The 20,162-nt window shown below is 52.9% G+C and overlaps 1 protein-coding gene across 1 annotated transcript in view; it reads right to left on the bottom strand.

Annotated features, from left to right (window-relative positions):
- LOC139408909 (sarcosine dehydrogenase) overlaps nt 1-20,162 on the bottom strand; it is a 124,975-nt gene that overhangs the window by 61,756 nt on the left and 43,057 nt on the right. The window contains exons 11-12 of the mRNA XM_071153359.1: nt 15,706-15,796; nt 15,491-15,632 (exon numbers count right to left, since the gene is read on the bottom strand). Coding sequence (XP_071009460.1) covers nt 15,491-15,632; nt 15,706-15,796 — 233 coding nt within the window. The remainder of the gene's footprint in view (nt 1-15,490; nt 15,633-15,705; nt 15,797-20,162) is intronic.

Below are 20,162 nucleotides of genomic sequence, written 5' to 3'. Positions count from 1 at the left end.
GAGAGGTAGCTAGCGAGAGAGAGAGAGCTAGCGAGAGAGAGAGAGGTAGCGAGAAGAGGTAGCTAGCGAGAGAGAGAGAGAGGTAGCGAGAGAGAGAGAGGTAGCGAGAGAGAGAGAGAGAGAGGTAGCGAGAGAGAGAGAGAGAGAGGTAGCGAGAGAGAGAGAGAGAGGTAGCGAGAGAGACAGAGAGAGAGGTAGCGAGAGAGACAGAGAGAGAGGTAGCGAGAGAGAGAGAGAGAGAGGTAGCGAGAGAGAGAGAGAGAGAGAGGTAGAGAGAGGTAGCGAGAGAGAGAGAGGTAGCGAGAGAGAGAGAGAGAGAGGTAGCGAGAGAGAGAGAGAGAGAGGTAGCGAGAGAGAGGTAGCGAGAGAGAGAGAGAGGTAGCGAGAGAGAGAGAGAGAGAGGTAGCGAGAGAGAGAGAGAGAGGTAGCGAGAGAGAGAGAGAGAGAGAGAGAGAGGTAGCGAGAGAGAGGTAGCTAGCGAGAGAGAGAGAGGTAGCGAGAGAGAGAGAGAGAGGTAGCGAGAGAGAGAGAGAGAGAGAGAGAGAGAGAGAGAGGTAGCGAGAGAGAGGTAGCTAGCGAGAGAGAGAGAGGTAGCGAGAGAGAGGTAGCTAGCGAGAGAGAGAGAGAGGTAGCGAGAGAGAGAGAGAGGTAGCGAGAGAGAGAGAGAGAGAGAGAGAGAGAGGTAGCGAGAGAGAGGTAGCTAGCGAGAGAGAGAGAGGTAGCGCGAGAGAGAGAGAGAGAGATAGAGAGAGAGAGGTAGCGAGAGAGAGAGAGAGAGAGGAGAGAGAGAGAGAGAGAGAGAGAGAGAGAGAGGTAGCGAGAGAGAGAGAGAGTAGCGAGAGAGAGAGAGAGAGGTAGCGAGAGAGAGAGAGAGAGAGAGAGAGAGAGGTAGCGAGAGAGAGAGAGCGAGAGAGAGAGAGGTAGCGAGAGAGAGAGAGAGGTAGCGAGAGAGAGAGAGAGAGGTAGCTAGCGAGAGAGAGAGCGGTAGCGAGAGAGAGAGAGAGAGGTAGCGAGAGAGAGAGAGAGGTAGCGAGAGAGAGAGAGAGAGAGAGGTAGCGAGAGAGAGAGAGAGAGAGGTAGCGAGAGAGAGAGAGAGAGGTAGCGAGAGAGAGAGAGAGAGGTAGCGAGAGAGAGAGAGAGAGAGAGAGAGAGAGAGGTAGCGAGAGAGAGAGAGAGAGAGATAGAGAGAGAGGTAGCGAGAGAGAGAGAGAGAGGTAGCGAGAGAGAGAGAGGTAGCGAGAGAGAGAGAGAGAGGTAGCGAGAGAGAGAGAGAGAGGTAGCGAGAGAGAGAGAGAGAGTAGCGAGAGAGAGAGAGGTAGCGAGAGAGAGGTAGCTAGCGAGAGAGAGAGAGGTAGCGAGAGAGAGAGAGGTAGCGAGAGAGAGAGAGAGGTAGCGAGAGAGAGAGAGAGGTAGCGAGAGAGAGAGAGAGAGAGAGAGAGGTAGCGAGAGAGAGGTAGCTAGCGAGAGAGAGAGGTAGCGAGAGAGAGAGAGATAGAGAGAGAGAGGTAGCGAGAGAGAGAGAGAGAGGTAGCGAGAGAGAGAAAGAGAGAGAGGTAGCGAGAGAGAGAGAGATAGAGAGAGGGGTAGCGAGAGAGAGAGAGAGAGGTAGCGAGAGAGAGAGGTAGCGAGAGAGAGAGAGGTAGAGAGAGAGAGAGAGGTAGCGAGAGAGAGGTAGCTAGCGAGAGAGAGAGAGCTAGCGAGAGAGAGAGAGGTAGCGAGAAGAGGTAGCTAGCGAGAGAGAGAGAGAGGTAGCGAGAGAGAGAGAGGTAGCGAGAGAGAGAGAGAGAGAGAGAGAGTAGCGAGAGAGAGAGAGAGAGAGAGAGAGGTAGCGAGAGAGAGAGAGAGAGAGAGAGGTAGCGAGAGAGACAGAGAGAGAGGTAGCGAGAGAGACAGAGAGAGAGGTAGCGAGAGAGAGAGAGAGAGAGGTAGCGAGAGAGAGAGAGAGGTAGCTAGCGAGAGAGAGAGCGGTAGCGAGAGAGAGAGAGAGAGGTAGCGAGAGAGGTAGCGAGAGAGAGAGAGAGAGAGGTAGCGAGAGAGAGAGAGAGAGAGGTAGCGAGAGAGAGAGAGAGAGAGAGAGTAGCGAGAGAGAGAGAGAGAGGTAGCGAGAGAGAGAGAGGTAGCGAGAGAGAGAGAGAGAGGTAGCGAGAGAGAGAGAGAGAGGTAGCGAGAGAGAGAGAGAGAGGTAGCGAGAGAGAGAGAGGTAGCGAGAGAGAGGTAGCTAGCGAGAGAGAGAGAGGTAGCGAGAGAGAGGTAGCTAGCGAGAGAGAGAGAGAGGTAGCGAGAGAGAGAGAGAGGTAGCGAGAGAGAGAGAGAGAGAGAGAGAGAGGTAGCGAGAGAGAGGTAGCTAGCGAGAGAGAGAGAGGTAGCGCGAGAGAGAGAGAGAGAGATAGAGAGAGAGAGGTAGCGAGAGAGAGAGAGAGAGGTAGCGAGAGAGAGAGAGAGAGGTAGCGAGAGAGAGAGAGAGAGGTAGCGAGAGAGAGAGAGAGAGAGAGGTAGCGAGAGAGAGAGAGGTAGCGAGAGAGAGAGAGGTAGCGAGAGAGAGAGAGAGAGGTAGCGAGAGAGAGAGAGGTAGAGAGAGAGAGAGAGGTAGCGAGAGAGAGGTAGCTAGCGAGAGAGAGAGAGGTAGCGAGAGAGAGGTAGCTAGCGAGAGAGAGAGAGAGGTAGCGAGAGAGAGAGAGAGAGAGAGAGGTAGCGAGAGAGAGAGAGAGAGAGGTAGCGAGAGAGACAGAGAGAGAGGTAGCGAGAGAGAGAGAGAGAGGTAGCGAGAGAGAGAGAGAGAGGTAGCTAGCAAGAGAGAGAGCGGTAGCGAGAGAGAGAGAGAGAGGTAGCGAGAGAGAGAGAGAGAGGTAGCGAGAGAGAGAGAGAGAGAGGTAGAGAGGTAGCGAGAGAGAGAGAGAGAGGTAGCGAGAGAGAGAGAGGTAGCGAGAGAGAGAGAGAGAGAGGTAGAGAGAGAGAGAGAGAGAGGTAGCGAGAGAGAGAGAGGTAGAGAGAGAGAGAGAGGTAGCGAGAGAGAGGTAGCTAGCGAGAGAGAGAGAGGTAGCGAGAGAGAGGTAGCTAGCGAGAGAGAGAGAGAGGTAGCGAGAGAGAGAGAGAGGTAGCGAGAGAGGTAGCGAGAGAGAGAGAGAGAGAGGTAGCGAGAGAGAGAGAGAGAGGTAGCGAGAGAGAGAGAGAGAGGTAGCGAGAGAGAGAGAGAGAGGTAGCGAGAGAGAGAGAGAGAGGTAGCGAGAGAGAGAGAGAGAGAGAGAGAGGTAGCGAGAGAGAGGTAGCTAGCGAGAGAGAGAGAGGTAGCGAGAGAGAGGTAGCTAGCGAGAGAGAGAGAGAGGTAGCGAGAGAGAGAGAGAGAGAGGTAGCGAGAGAGAGAGAGAGAGAGGTAGCGAGAGAGAGAGAGAGAGAGAGAGAGGTAGCGAGAGAGAGAGAGAGAGGTAGCGAGAGAGACAGAGAGAGAGGTAGCGAGAGAGACAGAGAGAGAGGTAGCGAGAGAGAGAGAGAGAGAGGTAGCGAGAGAGAGAGAGGTAGCTAGCGAGAGAGAGAGCGGTAGCGAGAGAGAGAGAGAGAGGTAGCGAGAGAGAGAGAGAGAGGTAGCGAGAGAGAGAGAGAGAGAGGTAGCGAGAGAGAGAGAGAGAGAGGTAGCGAGAGAGAGAGAGAGAGAGGTAGCGAGAGAGAGAGAGAGAGAGGTAGCGAGAGAGAGAGAGAGAGAGGTAGCGAGAGAGAGAGAGAGGTAGCGAGAGAGAGAGAGAGAGGTAGCGAGAGAGAGAGAGAGAGGAAGCGAGAGAGAGAGAGAGAGGTAGCGAGAGAGAGAGAGAGAGAGGTAGCGAGAGAGAGAGAGAGAGAGTAGCGAGAGAGAGAGAGAGAGAGGTAGCGAGAGAGAGAGAGAGAGAGGTAGCGAGAGAGAGAGAGAGAGAGGTAGCGAGAGGTAGCGAGAGAGAGAGAGAGAGGTAGCGAGAGAGAGAGAGAGAGGTAGCGAGAGAGAGAGAGAGAGGTAGCGAGAGAGAGAGAGAGAGGTAGAGAGAGAGAGAGAGGTAGCGAGAGAGAGGTAGCTAGCGAGAGAGAGGTAGCTAGCGAGAGAGAGAGGGGTAGCTAGCGAGAGAGAGAGGGGTAGCTAGCGAGAGAGAGAGAGGGGTAGCTAGCGAGAGAGAGAGGGGTAGCTAGCGAGAGAGAGAGGGGTAGCTAGCGAGAGAGAGAGAGGTAGCTAGCGAGAGAGAGGTAGCTAGAGAGAGAGAGGTAGCGAGAGAGAGAGAGGTAGCGAGAGAGAGAGAGGTAGCGAGAGAGAGAGAGGTAGCGAGAGAGAGAGAGAGAGGTAGCGAGAGAGAGAGAGAGAGGTAGCGAGAGAGAGAGAGAGAGGTAGCGAGAGAGAGAGAGAGAGGTAGCGAGAGAGAGAGAGAGAGAGAGAGAGCGAGAGAGAGAGAGCTAGCGAGAGAGAGAGAGGTAGCGAGAGAGAGAGAGGTAGCGAGAGAGAGAGAGAGGTAGCGAGAGAGAGAGGTAGCGAGAGAGAGAGGTAGCTAGCGAGAGAGAGGTAGCAAGCGAGAGAGAGAGGTAGCGAGAGAGAGGTAGCTAGCGAGAGAGAGGTAGCTAGCGAGAGAGAGAGAGGTAGCGAGAGAGAGAGAGGTAGCTAGCGAGAGAGAGAGAGAGGTAGCTAGAGAGAGAGAGAGAGAGAGAGAGAGGTATCGAGAGAGAGAGAGAGAGAGAGGTAGCGAGAGAGAGAGAGAGAGAGGTAGAGAGAGAGAGAGAGAGAGAGAGAGGTAGCGAGAGAGAGAGAGGTAGCGAGAGAGAGAGAGAGGTAGCGAGAGAGAGAGAGAGAGGTAGCGAGAGAGAGAGAGAAAGGTAGCGAGAGAGAGAGAGAGAGGTAGCGAGAGAGAGAGAGAGGTAGCGAGAGAGAGAGAAAGAGGTAGCGAGAGAGAGAGAGAGAGGTAGCGAGAGAGAGAGAGAGGTAGCGAGAGAGAGAGAGAGAGGTAGCGAGAGAGAGAGAGGTAGCAAGAGAGAGAGGTAGCGAGAGAGAGAGAGAGAGAGAGAGGTAGAAAGAGAGAGAGGTAGAAAGAGAGAGAGAGAGGTAGCGAGAGAGAGAGAGGTAGCGAGAGAGCGAGTGGTAGCGAGAGAGAGAGAGAGGTAGCGAGAGAGAGAGAGAGGTAGCGAGAGAGAGAGAGAGGTAGCGAGAGAGAGAGAGAGAGAGAGAGGTAGCGAGAGAGAGAGGTAGCGAGAGAGAGAGAGAGGTAGCGAGAGAGAGAGAGAGGTAGCGAGAGAGAGAGAGAGAGGTAGCGAGAGAGAGAGAGAAAGGTAGCGAGAGAGAGAGAGAGAGAGAGAGAGAGAGAGAGGTACCGAGAGAGAGAGGTAGCGAGAGAGAGAGAGAGGTAGCGAGAGAGAGAGAGAGGTAGCGAGAGAGAGAGAGAGCGCGAGTGAGCGAGAAAGAGAGGTAGCGAGAGAGGTAGCGAGAGAGGTAGCGAGAGAGGTAGCGAGAGAGGTAGCGAGAGAGGTAGCGAGAGAGAGAGAGAGGTAGCGAGAGAGAGAGAGAGGTAGCGAGAGAGAGAGAGAGGTAGCGAGAGAGAGAGAGAGGTAGCGAGAGAGAGAGAGAGGTAGCGAGAGAGAGAGAGAGGTAGCGAGAGAGAGAGAGATAGCGAGAGAGAGAGAGAGAGATAGCGAGAGAGAGAGATAGCGAGAGAGAGAGAGATAGCGAGAGAGAGAGAGAGAGAGTGAGAGGTAGCGAGAGAGAGAGAAAGAGGTAGCGAGAGAGAGAGAGAGGTAGCGAGAGAGAGAGAGAGAGAGAGGTAGCGAGAGGTAGAGAGAGGTAGAGAGAGGTAGAGAGAGGTAGAGAGAGGTAGCGAGAGGTAGCGAGAGGTAGCGAGAGAGAGAGGTAGCGAGATAGAGAGGTAGCGAGAGAGAGAGGTAGCGAGAGAGAGAGGTAGCGAGAGAGAGAGGTAGCGAGAGAGAGGTAGCGAGAGAGAGAGGTAGCGAGAGAGAGAGGTAGCGAGAGAGAGAGGTAGCGAGAGAGAGAGGTAGCGAGAGAGAGAGGTAGCGAGAGAGAGAGGTAGCGAGAGAGAGAGGTAGCGAGAGAGAGAGAGAGGTAGCGAGAGAGAGAGAGAGAGAGAGAGAGAGAGAGAGAGAGGTAGCGAGAGAGGTAACGAGAGAGAGAGCGAGAGAGAGAGCGAGAGAGGTAGCGAGAGAGAGAGCGAGAGAGGTAGCGAGAGAGGTAGCGAGAGAGGTAGCGAGAGAGGTAGCGAGAGAGAGAGAGAAGTAGCGAGAGAGAGAGAAGTAGCGAGAGAGAGAGAGGTAGCGAGAGAGAGAGAGAGGTAGCGAGAGAGAGAGAGAGGTAGCGAGAGAGAGAGAGAGAGAGGTAGCGAGAGAGAGAGAGAGAGGTAGCGAGAGAGAGAGGTAGCGAGAGAGAGAGAGAGAGGTAGCGAGAGAGAGAGAGAGAGCTAGCGAGAGAGAGAGAGAGAGGTAGCGAGAGAGAGAGAGAGAGGTAGCGAGAGAGAGAGAGAGAGTAGCGAGAGAGAGAGAGAGAGGTAGCGAGAGAGAGAGAGAGAGAGAGAGAGGTAGCGAGAGAGAGAGAGAGAGAGGTAGCGAGAGAGAGAGAGAGAGAGGTAGCGAGAGAGAGAGAGAGAGAGGTAGCGAGAGAGAGAGAGCGAGAGGTAGCGAGAGAGAGAGAGAGAGGTAGCGAGAGAGAGAGAGAGAGGTAGCGAGAGAGAGGTAGCGAGAGAGAGGTAGCTAGCGAGAGAGAGAGGTAGCTAGCGAGAGAGAGAGAGGTAGCGAGAGAGAGAGAGAGAGAGGTAGCGAGAGAGAGAGAGGTAGAGAGAGAGAGAGGTAGCGAGAGAGAGGTAGCTAGCGAGAGAGAGAGAGGTAGCGAGAGAGAGGTAGCTAGCGAGAGAGAGAGAGAGGTAGCGAGAGAGAGAGAGAGGTAGCGAGAGAGAGAGAGAGAGAGGTAGCGAGAGAGAGAGAGAGAGGTAGCGAGAGAGAGGTAGCGAGAGAGAGGTAGCTAGCGAGAGAGAGAGGTAGCTAGCGAGAGAGAGAGGTAGCTAGCGAGAGAGAGAGAGGTAGCTAGCGAGAGAGAGAGAGAGGTAGCGAGAGAGAGAGAGAAAGGTAGCGAGAGAGAGAGAGAAAGGTAGCGAGAGAGAGAGAGAAAGGTAGCGAGAGAGAGAGAGAGAGAGAGAGGTAGCGAGAGAGAGAGAGAGAGAGGTAGAGAGAGGTAGCGAGAGAGAGAGAGAGAGAGGTAGCGAGAGAGAGAGAGAGAGGTAGCGAGAGAGAGAGAGAGAGGTAGCGAGAGAGAGAGAGAGAGAGAGATAGAGGTAGCGAGAGAGAGAGAGAGAGAGAGAGATAGAGAGAGAGGTAGCGAGAGAGAGAGAGAGAGAGAGAGAGAGGTAGCGAGAGAGAGAGAGAGAGAGATAGAGAGAGAGAGGTAGCGAGAGAGAGAGAGAGAGAGGTAGCGAGAGAGAGAGAGGTAGCGAGAGAGAGAGAGAGAGGTAGCGAGAGAGAGAGAGAGAGGTAGCGAGAGAGAGAGAGGTAGAGAGAGAGAGAGGTAGCGAGAGAGAGGTAGCTAGCGAGAGAGAGAGAGGTAGCGAGAGAGAGGTAGCTAGCGAGAGAGAGAGAGAGGTAGCGAGAGAGAGAGAGAGGTAGCGAGAGAGAGAGAGAGAGAGAGAGAGAGGTAGCGAGAGAGAGGTAGCTAGCGAGAGAGAGAGAGGTAGCGAGAGAGAGAGAGAGAGAGATAGAGAGAGAGAGGTAGCGAGAGAGAGAGAGAGAGAGAGAGAGAGAGAGAGAGAGAGAGGTAGCGAGAGAGAGAGAGATAGAGAGAGAGAGGTAGCGAGAGAGAGAGAGAGAGGTAGCGAGAGAGAGAGAGAGAGGTAGCGAGAGAGAGAGAGAGAGGTAGCGAGACAGAGAGAGGTAGAGAGAGAGAGAGATGTAGCGAGAGAGAGGTAGCTAGCGAGAGAGAGAGAGGTAGAGAGAGAGAGAGAGGTAGCGAGAGAGAGGTAGCGAGAGAGAGAGAGAGGTAGCGAGAGAGAGAGAGAGAGAGAGAGAGAGGTAGCGAGAGAGAGAGAGAGAGAGAGAGGTAGCGAGAGAGACAGAGAGAGAGGTAGCGAGAGAGACAGAGAGAGAGGTAGCGAGAGAGACAGAGAGAGAGGTAGCGAGAGAGAGAGAGAGAGAGGTAGCGAGAGAGAGAGAAAGAGGTAGCGAGAGAGAGAGAGAGAGGTAGCTAGCGAGAGAGAGAGGTAGGTAGCGAGAGAGAGAGAGAGAGAGAGTAGCGAGAGAGAGAGAGAGAGAAGTAGCGAGAGAGAGAGAGAGAGAGGTAGCGAGAGAGAGAGAGAGAGGTAGCGAGAGAGAGAGAGAGAGGTAGCGAGAGAGAGAGAGAGAGGTAGCGAGAGAGAGAGAGAGAGAGGTAGCGAGAGAGAGAGAGAGAGGTAGCGAGAGAGAGAGAGAGAGAGGTAGCGAGAGAGAGAGAGAGAGAGGTAGCGAGAGAGAGAGAGAGAGAGGTAGCGAGAGAGAGAGAGAGAGAGAGAGAGAGGTAGCGAGAGAGAGAGAGAGAGAGGTAGCGAGAGGTAGCGAGAGAGAGAGAGAGTAGCGAGAGAGAGAGAGAGAGGTAGCGAGAGAGAGAGAGAGAGGTAGAGAGAGAGAGAGAGGTAGCGAGAGAGAGGTAGCTAGCGAGAGAGAGGTAGCTAGCGAGAGAGAGAGGGGTAGCTAGCGAGAGAGAGAGGGGTAGCTAGCGAGAGAGAGAGGGGTAGCTAGCGAGAGAGAGAGGGGTAGCTAGAGAGAGAGAGAGGGGTAGCTAGCGAGAGAGAGAGGGGTAGCTAGCGAGAGAGAGAGAGGTAGCTAGCGAGAGAGAGGTAGCGAGAGAGAGAGAGGTAGCGAGAGAGAGAGAGGTAGCGAGAGAGAGAGAGAGAGGTAGCGAGAGAGAGAGAGAGAGAGGTAGCGAGAGAGAGAGAGAGAGAGGTAGCGAGAGAGAGAGAGAGAGGTAGCGAGAGAGAGAGAGAGAGGTAGCGAGAGAGAGAGAGAGAGGTAGCGAGAGAGAGAGAGAGAGAGGTAGCGAGAGAGAGAGAGAGAGGTAGCGAGAGAGAGAGAGAGGTAGCGAGAGAGAGAGAGAGGTAGCGAGAGAGAGAGAGAGAGAGGTAGCGAGAGAGAGAGAGAGAGAGAGGTAGCGAGAGAGAGAGAGAGAGAGGTAGCGAGAGGTAGCGAGAGAGAGAGAGAGAGGTAGCGAGAGAGAGAGAGGTAGCGAGAGAGAGAGAGAGGTAGAGAGAGAGAGAGAGGTAGCGAGAGAGAGGTAGCTAGCGAGAGAGAGGTAGCTAGCGAGAGAGAGGTAGCTAGCGAGAGAGAGAGGGGTAGCTAGCGAGAGAGAGAGGGGTAGCTAGCGAGAGAGAGAGGGGTAGCTAGCGAGAGAGAGAGGGGTAGCTAGCGAGAGAGAGAGGGGTAGCTAGCGAGAGAGAGAGGGGTAGCTAGCGAGAGAGAGAGAGGTAGCTAGCGAGAGAGAGGTAGCTAGCGAGAGAGAGGTAGCGAGAGAGAGAGAGGTAGCGAGAGAGAGAGAGGTAGCGAGAGAGAGAGAGGTAGCGAGAGAGAGAGAGGTAGCGAGAGAGAGAGGTAGCGAGAGAGAGAGAGGTAGCGAGAGAGAGAGAGGTAGCGAGAGAGAGAGGTAGCGAGAGAGAGAGGTAGCTAGCGAGAGAGAGGTAGCTAGCGAGAGAGAGAGAGGTAGCGAGAGAGAGGTAGCTAGCGAGAGAGAGGTAGCTAGCGAGAGAGAGAGAGGTAGCGAGAGAGAGAGAGGTAGCTAGCGAGAGAGAGAGAGGTAGCTAGCGAGAGAGAGAGAGAGAGAGAGGTATCGAGAGAGAGAGAGGTAGCGAGAGAGAGAGAGAGAGAGAGGTAGCGAGAGAGAGAGAGAGAGAGAGAGGTAGCAAGAGAGAGAGAGAGAGAGAGGTAGCGAGAGAGAGAGAGAGAGGTAGCGAGAGAGAGAGAGAGGTAGCGAGAGAGAGAGAAAGAGGTAGCGAGAGAGAGAGAGAGAGGTAGCGAGAGAGAGAGAGAGGTAGCGAGAGAGAGAGAGAGAGGTAGCGAGAGAGAGAGAGGTAGCGAGAGAGAGAGAGGTAGCGAGAGAGAGAGGTAGCGAGAGAGAGAGAGAGGTAGAAAGAGAGAGGTAGAAAGAGAGAGAGAGAGGTAGCGAGAGAGAGAGAGGTAGCGAGAGAGAGAGAGGTAGCGAGAGAGCGAGTGGTAGCGAGAGTGAGAGAGAGGTAGCGAGAGAGAGAGAGAGGTAGCGAGAGAGAGAGAGAGGTAGCGAGAGAGAGAGAGAGAGAGAGGTAGCGAGAGAGAGAGAGAGGTAGCGAGAGAGAGAGAGAGAGAGAGGTAGCGAGAGAGAGAGAGAGGTAGCGAGAGAGAGAGAGAGAGAGGTAGCGAGAGAGAGAGAGAGAGAGAGAGAGAGAGAGAGAGAGAGAGGTAGCGAGAGAGAGAGGTAGCGAGAGAGAGAGAGAGGTAGCGAGAGAGAGAGAGAGAGAGAGGTAGCGAGAGAGAGAGAGAGCGCGAGTGAGCGAGCGAGCGAGCGAGAGAGAAAGAGAGGTAGCGAGAGAGGTAGCGAGAGAGGTAGCGAGAGAGGTAGCGAGAGAGAGAGGTAGCGAGAGAGAGAGAGGTAGCGAGAGAGAGAGAGGTAGCGAGAGAGAGAGAGGTAGCGAGAGAGAGAGAGAGGTAGCGAGAGAGAGAGAGAGAGGTAGCGAGAGAGAGAGAGAGAGAGAGAGAGAGGTAGCGAGAGAGAGAGAGGTAGCGAGAGAGAGAGAGGTAGCGAGAGAGAGAGAGAGGTAGCGAGAGAGAGAGGTAGCGAGAGAGAGAGGTAGCTAGCGAGAGAGAGAGAGGTAGCGAGAGAGAGAGGGGTAGCTAGCGAGAGAGAGAGAGGTAGCTAGCGAGAGAGAGGTAGCTAGCGAGAGAGAGGTAGCGAGAGAGGTAGCGAGAGAGAGAGAGGTAGCGAGAGAGAGAGAGGTAGCGAGAGAGAGAGAGGTAGCGAGAGAGAGAGAGGTAGCGAGAGAGAGAGAGAGAGGTAGCGAGAGAGAGAGAGAGAGGTAGCGAGAGAGAGAGAGAGGTAGCGAGAGAGAGAGAGAGAGAGAGAGAGGTAGCGAGAGAGAGAGAGGTAGCGAGAGAGAGAGAGGTAGCGAGAGAGAGAGGTAGCGAGAGAGAGAGAGGTAGCGAGAGAGAGAGGTAGCTAGCGAGAGAGAGAGGTAGCTAGCGAGAGAGAGAGAGGTAGCGAGAGAGAGGTAGCTAGCGAGAGAGAGGTAGCTAGCGAGAGAGAGAGAGGTAGCGAGAGAGAGAGGTAGCTAGCGAGAGAGAGAGGTAGCTAGCGAGAGAGAGAGAGAGAGAGGTATCGAGAGAGAGAGAGAGAGAGGTAGCGAGAGAGAGAGAGAGAGGTAGCGAGAGAGAGAGAGAGAGAGAGAGGTAGCAAGAGAGAGAGAGGTAGCGAGAGAGAGAGAGAGGGGTAGCGAGAGAGCGAGAGAGAGAGAAAGAGGTAGCGAGAGAGAGAGAGAGAGGTAGCGAGAGAGAGAGAGAGGTAGCGAGAGAGAGAGAGAGGTAGCGAGAGAGAGAGAGGTAGCGAGAGAGAGAGAGGTAGCGAGAGAGAGAGAGAGAGAGAGAGGTAGAAAGAGAGAGGTAGATAGAGAGAGAGAGAGGTAGCGAGAGAGAGAGAGGTAGCGAGAGAGCGAGTGGTAGCGAGAGAGAGAGAGAGGTAGCGAGAGAGAGAGAGAGGTAGCGAGAGAGAGAGAGAGGTAGCGAGAGAGAGAGAGAGAGAGAGAGAGAGGTAGCGAGAGAGAGAGGTAGCGAGAGAGAGAGAGAGAGAGAGGTAGCGAGAGAGAGAGGTAGCGAGAGAGAGAGAGAGGTAGCGAGAGAGAGAGAGAGGTAGCGAGAGAGAGAGAGAGGTAGCGAGAGAGAGAGAGAGAGAGGTAGCGAGAGAGAGAGGTAGCGAGAGAGAGAGGTAGCTAGCGAGAGAGAGAGAGGTAGCTAGCGAGAGAGAGAGGGGTAGCTAGCGAGAGAGAGAGAGGTAGCTAGCGAGAGAGAGGTAGCTAGCGAGAGAGAGGTAGCGAGAGAGGTAGCGAGAGAGAGAGAGGTAGCGAGAGAGAGAGAGGTAGCGAGAGAGAGAGGTAGCGAGAGAGAGAGAGAGAGAGGTAGCGAGAGAGAGAGAGAGAGGTAGCGAGAGAGAGAGAGAGAGGTAGCGAGAGAGAGAGAGAGAGGTAGCGAGAGAGAGAGAGAGGTAGCGAGAGAGAGAGAGGTAGCGAGAGAGAGAGAGGGAGCGAGAGAGAGAGAGAGAGAGAGAGGGAGAAAGAGAGAGGGAGAGAGAGAGAGAGAGAGGTAGCGAGAGAGAGAGAGGTAGCGAGAGAGCGAGTGGTAGCGAGAGAGAGAGAGAGGTAGCGAGAGAGAGAGAGAGGTAGCGAGAGAGAGAGAGAGGTAGCGAGAGAGAGAGAGAGAGAGAGAGAGAGGTAGCGAGAGAGAGAGGTAGCGAGAGAGAGAGAGAGAGAGAGGTAGCGAGAGAGAGAGGTAGCGAGAGAGAGAGAGAGCGAGAGAGAGAGAGAGAGAGTTAGCGAGAGAGAGAGAGAGGTAGGGAGAGAGAGAGAGAGAGAGGTAGCGAGAGAGAGAGGTAGCGAGAGAGAGAGGTAGCTAGCGAGAGAGAGAGAGGTAGCTAGCGAGAGAGAGAGGGGTAGCTAGCGAGAGAGAGAGAGGTAGCTAGCGAGAGAGAGGTAGCTAGCGAGAGAGAGGTAGCGAGAGAGGTAGCGAGAGAGAGAGAGGTAGCGAGAGAGAGAGAGTTAGCGAGAGAGAGAGGTAGCGAGAGAGAGAGAGAGAGAGGTAGCGAGAGAGAGAGAGAGAGGTAGCGAGAGAGAGAGAGAGAGAGGTAGCGAGAGAGAGAGAGAGAGGTAGCGAGAGAGAGAGAGAGAGAGAGAGAGAGGTAGCGAGAGAGAGAGAGGTAGCGAGAGAGAGAGAGGTAGCGAGAGAGAGAGGTAGCGAGAGAGAGAGAGGTAGCGAGAGAGAGAGAGGTAGCGAGAGAGAGAGGTAGCTAGCGAGAGAGAGAGAGGTAGCGAGAGAGAGGTAGCTAGCGAGAGAGAGGTAGCTAGCGAGAGAGAGAGAGGTAGCGAGAGAGAGAGGTAGCTAGCGAGAGAGAGAGGTAGCTAGCGAGAGAGAGAGAGAGAGGTATCGAGAGAGAGAGAGAGAGAGAGGTAGCGAGAGAGAGAGAGAGAGGTAGCGAGAGAGAGAGAGAGAGAGAGAGGTAGCAAGAGAGAGGTAGCGAGAGAGAGAGAGAGGGGGGTAGCGAGAGAGCGAGAGAGAGAGAAAGAGGTAGCGAGAGAGAGAGAGAGAGGTAGCGAGAGAGAGAGAGAGGTAGCGAGAGAGAGAGAGAGGTAGCGAGAGAGAGAGAGGTAGCGAGAGAGAGAGAGAGAGAGAGAGGTAGAAAGAGAGAGGTAGAAAGAGAGAGAGAGAGGTAGCGAGAGAGAGAGAGGTAGCGAGAGAGCGAGTGGTAGCGAGAGAGAGAGAGAGGTAGCGAGAGAGAGAGAGAGGTAGCGAGAGAGAGAGAGAGGTAGCGAGAGAGAGAGAGAGAGAGAGAGAGGTCGCGAGAGAGAGAGGTAGCGAGAGAGAGAGAGAGGTAGCGAGAGAGAGAGAGAGAGAGAGAGAGGTAGCGAGAGAGAGAGGTAGCGAGAGAGAGAGAGAGGTAGCGAGAGAGAGAGAGAGGTAGCGAGAGAGAGAGAGAGGTAGCGAGAGAGAGAGAGAGAGATAGCGAGAGAGAGAGATAGCGAGAGAGCGCGAGTGAGCGAGCGAGCGAGCGAGAGAGAAAGAGAGGTAGCGAGAGAGGTAGCGAGAGAGGTAGCGAGAGAGGTAGCGAGAGAGAGAGAGAGGTAGCGAGAGAGAGAGAGGTAGCGAGAGAGAGAGAGAGGTAGCGAGAGAGAGAGAGATAGCGAGAGAGAGAGAGAGAGATAGCGAGAGAGAGAGAGATAGCGAGAGAGAGAAAGATAGCGAGAGAGAGAGAGAGAGTGAGAGAGAGGTAGCGAGAGAGAGAGAAAGAGGTAGCGAGAGAGAGAGAGGTAGCGAGAGAGAGAGAGAGAGGTAGCGAGAGAGAGAGGTAGCGAGAGAGAGAGAGAGAGAGGTAGCGAGAGAGAGAGAGAGAGAGGTAGCGAGAGAGAGAGAGAGAGAGGTAGCGAGAGAGAGAGATAGAGGTAGCGAGAGAGAGAGAGGTAGCGAGAGAGCGAGTGGTAGCGAGAGAGAGAGAGGTAGCGAGAGAGAGAGAGAGGTAGCGAGAGAGAGAGAGAGAGAGAGAGAGAGAGAGAGAGAGGGTAGCGAGAGAGGTAACGAGAGAGAGAGCGAGAGAGAGAGCGAGAGAGGTAGCGAGAGAGAGAGCGAGAGAGGTAGCGAGAGAGAGAGCGAGAGAGGTAGCGAGAGAGGTAGCGAGAGAGGTAGCGAGAGAGGTAGCGAGAGAGGTAGCGAGAGAGAGAGAGAGAGAAGTAGCGAGAGAGAGAGAAGTAGCGAGAGAGAGAGAGGTAGCGAGAGAGAGAGAGAGAGGTAGCGAGAGAGAGAGAGAGGTAGCGAGAGAGAGAGAGAGAGGTAGCGAGAGAGAGAGAGAGGTAGCGAGAGAGAGAGAGAGAGGTAGCGAGAGAGAGAGAGAGAGAGGTAGCGAGAGAGAGAGAGAGAGAGGTAGCGAGAGAGAGAGAGAGGTAGCGAGAGAGAGAGAGAGAGAGAGGTAGCGAGAGAGAGAGAGAGAGAGGTAGCGAGAGAGAGAGAGAGAGGTAGCGAGAGAGAGAGAGAGGTAGCGAGAGAGAGAGAGAGGTAGCGAGAGTTAGCGAGAGAGAGTTAGCGAGAGAGAGAGAGAAAGAGAGGTAGCGAGAGAGAGAGAGAGAAAGAGAGGTAGCGAGAGAGAGAGAGAAAGAGAGGTAGCGAGAGAGAGAGAGGTAGCGAGAGAGAGAGAGAGAGCGAGAGCGAGAGCGAGAGAGCGCGAGAGCGAGAGCAAGGTAGCGAGAGAGAGAGAGAGGTAGCGAGAGAGAGAGAGAGGTAGCGAGAGAGAGAGAGAGAGAGAGGTAGCGAGAGAGAGAGAGGTAGCGAGAGAGAGAGAGAGAGAGCGCGAGCCAGCGAGCGAGCGAGCGAGAGAGAGAGAGAGAGAGACATAGGCAAGAGAGGTAGCGAGAGAGAGAGCGAGAGAGTTAGCGAGAGAGGTAGAACGAGAGAGAGAGAGACATAGGTAGCGAGAGAGAGAGGTAGAGAGAGAGGTAGAGAGAGAGAGAGGTAGAGAGAGAGAGAGGTAGAGAGAGAGGTAGAGAGAGAGAGAGGTAGAGAGAGAGGTAGAGAGAGAGAGGTAGAGAGAGAGGTAGAGAGAGAGAGGTAGAGAGAGAGAGGTAGAGAGAAGTAGAGAGAAGTAGACTGCAGCTTCACATGAACAAATGACAGAAAAGGAAAGACGAAAATGTAGAGGAGGAGGGAGGGAAAAAGGGGTGTGGTGAGACAAGAGCTGGAGAAGAAAGAGACCAGGTAGTCAGGAAGTGGATAAGAGGGGGAGTAATGACTTGTGGTGACCAAGCAATACCTTGTGGAAGGGGTCTGTCCTCATGTTGCGAGAGGCCAGAGGCTCATCAAAGGGGAACACTACAGAGTAGTTCTTAGCATAGGACTCATGACTCCTCTCTCTGATCCACTTATTGTTGTCTGTCAGGGAGTGGTGGAACCGCCTGTTGAGAAGAACGAGAGCTTTGACAACCATCTCTCTGCGCGTGTGTGTGTGTGTGGTGTGTGGGTCCATACCTGATGTCATAGCCGTACATGTCCTTCTCAGGACGACCATGGATGATCCAGTGGGCTAGCTCCCTGCCACAGCCTCCTCCCAGCATCATACCTGCAACACACATACAGATAGAGAGATCAGTATCACAGGCACTTAGAGACAGCTAGATAGGTTGGCTTCCATCTCCCACTATATCCTCTCCCATGTCTGGTATCACACACACACACACACACACACGTCACAGATGTAACGTCAAAAAAGGGCCAGGTGACAGGGAAGGAGGTAGAGGATCACTCAACACAGACATCGGAAATGGGAATAGGTGGAGAAGGAAGGAGAGAGAGAATGGTGTAGATTAGAATACGGGGTGAGATGTGGCAAGGGGGGAGAGAGAGAGCGAGTGACCGAGAGAGAGGGGCTGTGTGTATAGCACAGCAGTCTAGCTAGGTGGCCCGGCTAGCAGTGTCTCTGAAGGACGTTTTGCATGTTAGCAGACAGACAAGACAGATGAGACCGACTCAGCGAAACACTCATTAAAATGGGCGAGCCAGCGAGCGAGCGAGCACAGCCTCGCTAATTAACTAACGCCATCATCCTGCCCACCTGTCCAACTCCAACCCTCACCTGTCCCCCTCCGACAAATCTGGGACCCCCTGCAGAACCAAACAGGGCCGGAGAAGGCGGGGTAGATGACACTTAACGGGGGTGAGTTTCCAGAGTACTTTGTAGAGCTAATGTGGTCCTTTATGCCTCGACACTCATAGAACAGCAAAATACTACGTACTACTTCAAGTAGTTTATTGTAAACTCTGTACTTTAATATTTCTATTTCTGACAACTTTTACTACACCACATTCCTAAAGAAAATAATGTACTTTTAACCCCATACATTTTCCCTGCCACCCAATATGATGTTACATTTTGAATGCTTAGAAGAACAGGAAAATGGTCCAATTCACACACTTACCAAGACATCACTGGTCATCCCGACTGCCTCTGATCTGGCAGACTCACGAAACACACATGCTTTGTTTTTAAATTAAGTGTTGGAGTTAAAAGCCTCTGGCTTTCCGTTAAAAAAAAAAAAAGAAAATTGTGCTGTCTGGTTTGCCTAATAAGGAATTTGAAATGATTTATACTTTCACTTTTGATAAAGTACATTTTAACAATTATATTTACTTTTGATACTTAAAATACATCTAAAAACCTAATCATTTTACTCAAGTAGTATTTTACTGGGTGACGTTAACGTTTACTTGAGTCATTGTCTATTAATGCATCTTTACTTTTACTCAAGTATGACAATTGGCTACTTTTCCCACCACTGCTGTTGGCTAACTCTTAAGACAGCTGGAGAGGTATGGGTTGGGTAAAGTAACCTGGCAGCTCTCAGAGAGTGTTTGGTGCTGCCTCTGAAATTCTCCATATACACCCAAGGGGGCCAAACGGATTGACTTGAGTTAGAAGCAGCGGCATAGCTTTGTTTGTTACTAGTTTATATTGGTGTGAGGGTGGCATGTCACGACCGAGAGGTGCCAACGAGGTCCGCACAGCCTTCTGCTTTAGCACACAGAGAGGGAGGGAGGGGACCGAAAGCGAGCGACGGGGTCTGACTGTTCTCGGTTCTCCTTTCAAAGGAGCATCTGAATCAGAGAGGAGAAGAGAGAGAAGGTTTGATTACAGGCTCAAAATGGCCATAAACAAAGAACTTTCTTCTAAAACTCGTCAGTCTATTCTTGTTCTGAGAAATGAAGGCTATTCCATGCAAGAAATTGTCAAGAAACTAAAGAGCTCGTACAACGCTGTGTACTACTCCCTTCACAGAACAGCGCAAACTGGCTTTAACCAGAATAGAAAGGAGTGGGAGGCCCCGGTGCACAACTGAGCAAGAGGACAAGCACATTAGTGTCTAGTTTGAGAAACAGAAGCCTCACAAGTCCTCAACTGGCAGCTTCATTAAATAGTACCCGCAAAACACCAGTCTCAATGTCAACAGTGAAGCGGCGACTCCGGGATGCTGACCTTCTAGGCAGAGTTCCTCTGTCCAGTGTCTCTATTCTTTTTCCCATCTTTATATTTCATTTTTATTGGCTAGTCTGAGATATGGCTTTTTCTTTGCAACTCTACCTAGAAGGTCAGCGCCCCAGAGTCGCCTCTTCACTGTTGACGTTGAGACTGGTGTTTCGCTCCACCCTCCCAACCATGAGAAGTGGAACTGCAACGATTTCGGTGTGTAATCTACCGTCTAATCCAGTCTACTTCTCTTCCTCCATCTCCTTTCCTTCATCTGCACCAATCTACATAGACAGGACGTTTTCTTTCCCATCTGGCCTGTCATGATGCTTTGTCATTAGAGATCAGTGCAGATGAGAGAGGAAAGGTGAAACCCAATCAGAATTATTGGGGGGGGGGGGGGGGGGGGCAGAACTAGTGACCTGGCCTTGGGGACACACAGACAGTGAGTGACCCAATCCCAAATCATCCCCTGAAAACACTTGTGGAAATCTGAGAGGATTGGATTGGTATAGGCAACATGGGGGAAACCAGCCTATCAGAGGGCAATGTGGAGCTACTACCAGATTGATTGCACCTGAAATCCACGAGTGCAGAGGTTGCAGGATTTAGGGGATTATTTGGTATTGGGCCACAGCTGGTAGGGAGGGGAAAGGGGGAAGGTGACACAGAGAAGAGAGGGGGGGAGATCGCCTAGTGGTTAAGGGCAGGTTCAAATCCCTGAGCCGACTGGGTGAAATATCTGTCAATGTGCCCTTCAGAAACGCACTTAACTCTAATTGCTCACGTAAGTCGTTCTGGATAAAAGTGTCTACAAAATTACAACAATTTAAAAATGAGTGGGGGAAGGTAAAATGGAGAACAGAGGAGAGGGGGAAGGTGACACAGCTACAGCCGGTTGTGGGGGGAGAAGAGGAAGGTGACACATGGAGGGTAATGGGTGCAGGAGTGACCCAGCGTTGGGGACGTATTCAGGGACACATCAGCACAACACTAGGAGGACAGAGCACGAGAACCACTCTATGCCACGGTCAACTGCTGCCTCCGGGTTCAGCGTCTTTCACACCGCTCGCTACGCTCTGTCTTTTGTTCTCTCCCTTCTCAATCTATTTCTGTCCCCGCCAGTCTATTTCTCTGTCCCACTCAGTCTTTCTCCTCCCCACTTCCATCTTCCCCCCTCTTTAAAAGGCTCCTGGTAAAAGGAAGGCTATTGTGTGTGTGAGTGAGTGAGTGAGTGAGTGAGTGAGTGAGTGAGTGAGTGAGTGAGTTGTATAGAAATATATGAATCCCCAGCTGAGCCAGCGGGCAAAAAGGCCATTTGTGCGTTCCAAATGGCACCCAATTCCCTAAGGGCACTGGTCAAAAGTAGTGCACTAGAAAGGGAATACAGTGTCATTTGGGACACATGCTATGTGTTAAGTGTGCAAATGATTCAGACACAGCCAGAGCGGTACTGTGTGTGTGTGTGTGTGTGTGTGTGTGTGTGTGTGTGTGTGTAAGAGAGGAGGAGGGCGAGGAGTGGGACGCAAGGGAGAGGCATGACATTTTTTGCATTACCTCAGAGAAAGCGAGAGAGGAGAGGGATAGAAACAGAACAGAGCAGGCAGCAGCACTGAGAACGTAGCTGGTGGTGGAAGTACCTGATCTGCCATAAACAGGGTTTGTTTAACCTCCCATGATGCACTGATATGTGAGGGTGTGGGGGGGGGGGTGGACTAATGAAGTGTGACAGGAGTGCCCATGTATGTGTGTGTGTGTGTGTGTGGTCTCTCTGGACTCCGTGGGGAGTGGAGAGAGTTACAGACCCTATCGGTGTGGTGCAGCGAGGCAGGCCTCTCTTCACTCATCCCTGCACTCTGTCCTATGTCTCTACACACCACTGTAACCACAGCGGCCTTAAGATAACCCTTGATGGATGGAGAGAGTGTGTGTGTGTGTGTGTGTGTGTGTGTGTGTGTGTGTGTGTGTGTGTGTGTGTGTGTGTGTGTACACGTAGTTTGGGTTCACTATAAGTTAGTCTGTTTTGGCGTGTGCTGGCAAGCATATGGTGGTTCCATGAAGGTTTAAACAGCTGTAACCTACATCCATGACATGTACATCTCATATACCCACCAACATCCACTCCTCCCTCTGACCATGTACATCCCATATACCCACCAACATCCACTCCTCCCTCTGACCATGTGCATCCCATATACCCACCAATATCCACTCCTCCCTCTGACCATGTACATCCCATATACCCACCAACATCCACTCCTCCCTCTGACCATGTACATCCCATATACCCACCAACATCCACTCCTGCCTCTGACCATGTACATCCCATATACCCACCAACATCCACTCCTCCCTCTGACCATGTACATCCCATATACCCACCAACATCCACTCCTCCCTCTGACCATGTACATCCCATATACCCACCAACATCCACTCCTCCCTCTGACCATGTGCATCCCAT

Source organism: Oncorhynchus clarkii, chromosome 5, assembly GCF_045791955.1.
Source record: "Oncorhynchus clarkii lewisi isolate Uvic-CL-2024 chromosome 5, UVic_Ocla_1.0, whole genome shotgun sequence".
Taxonomy (NCBI): Eukaryota; Metazoa; Chordata; class Actinopteri; order Salmoniformes; family Salmonidae; genus Oncorhynchus; species Oncorhynchus clarkii.
Note: the sequence above shows the minus strand (reverse complement) of the source record. Positions and strands in the feature narration are given on the sequence as shown.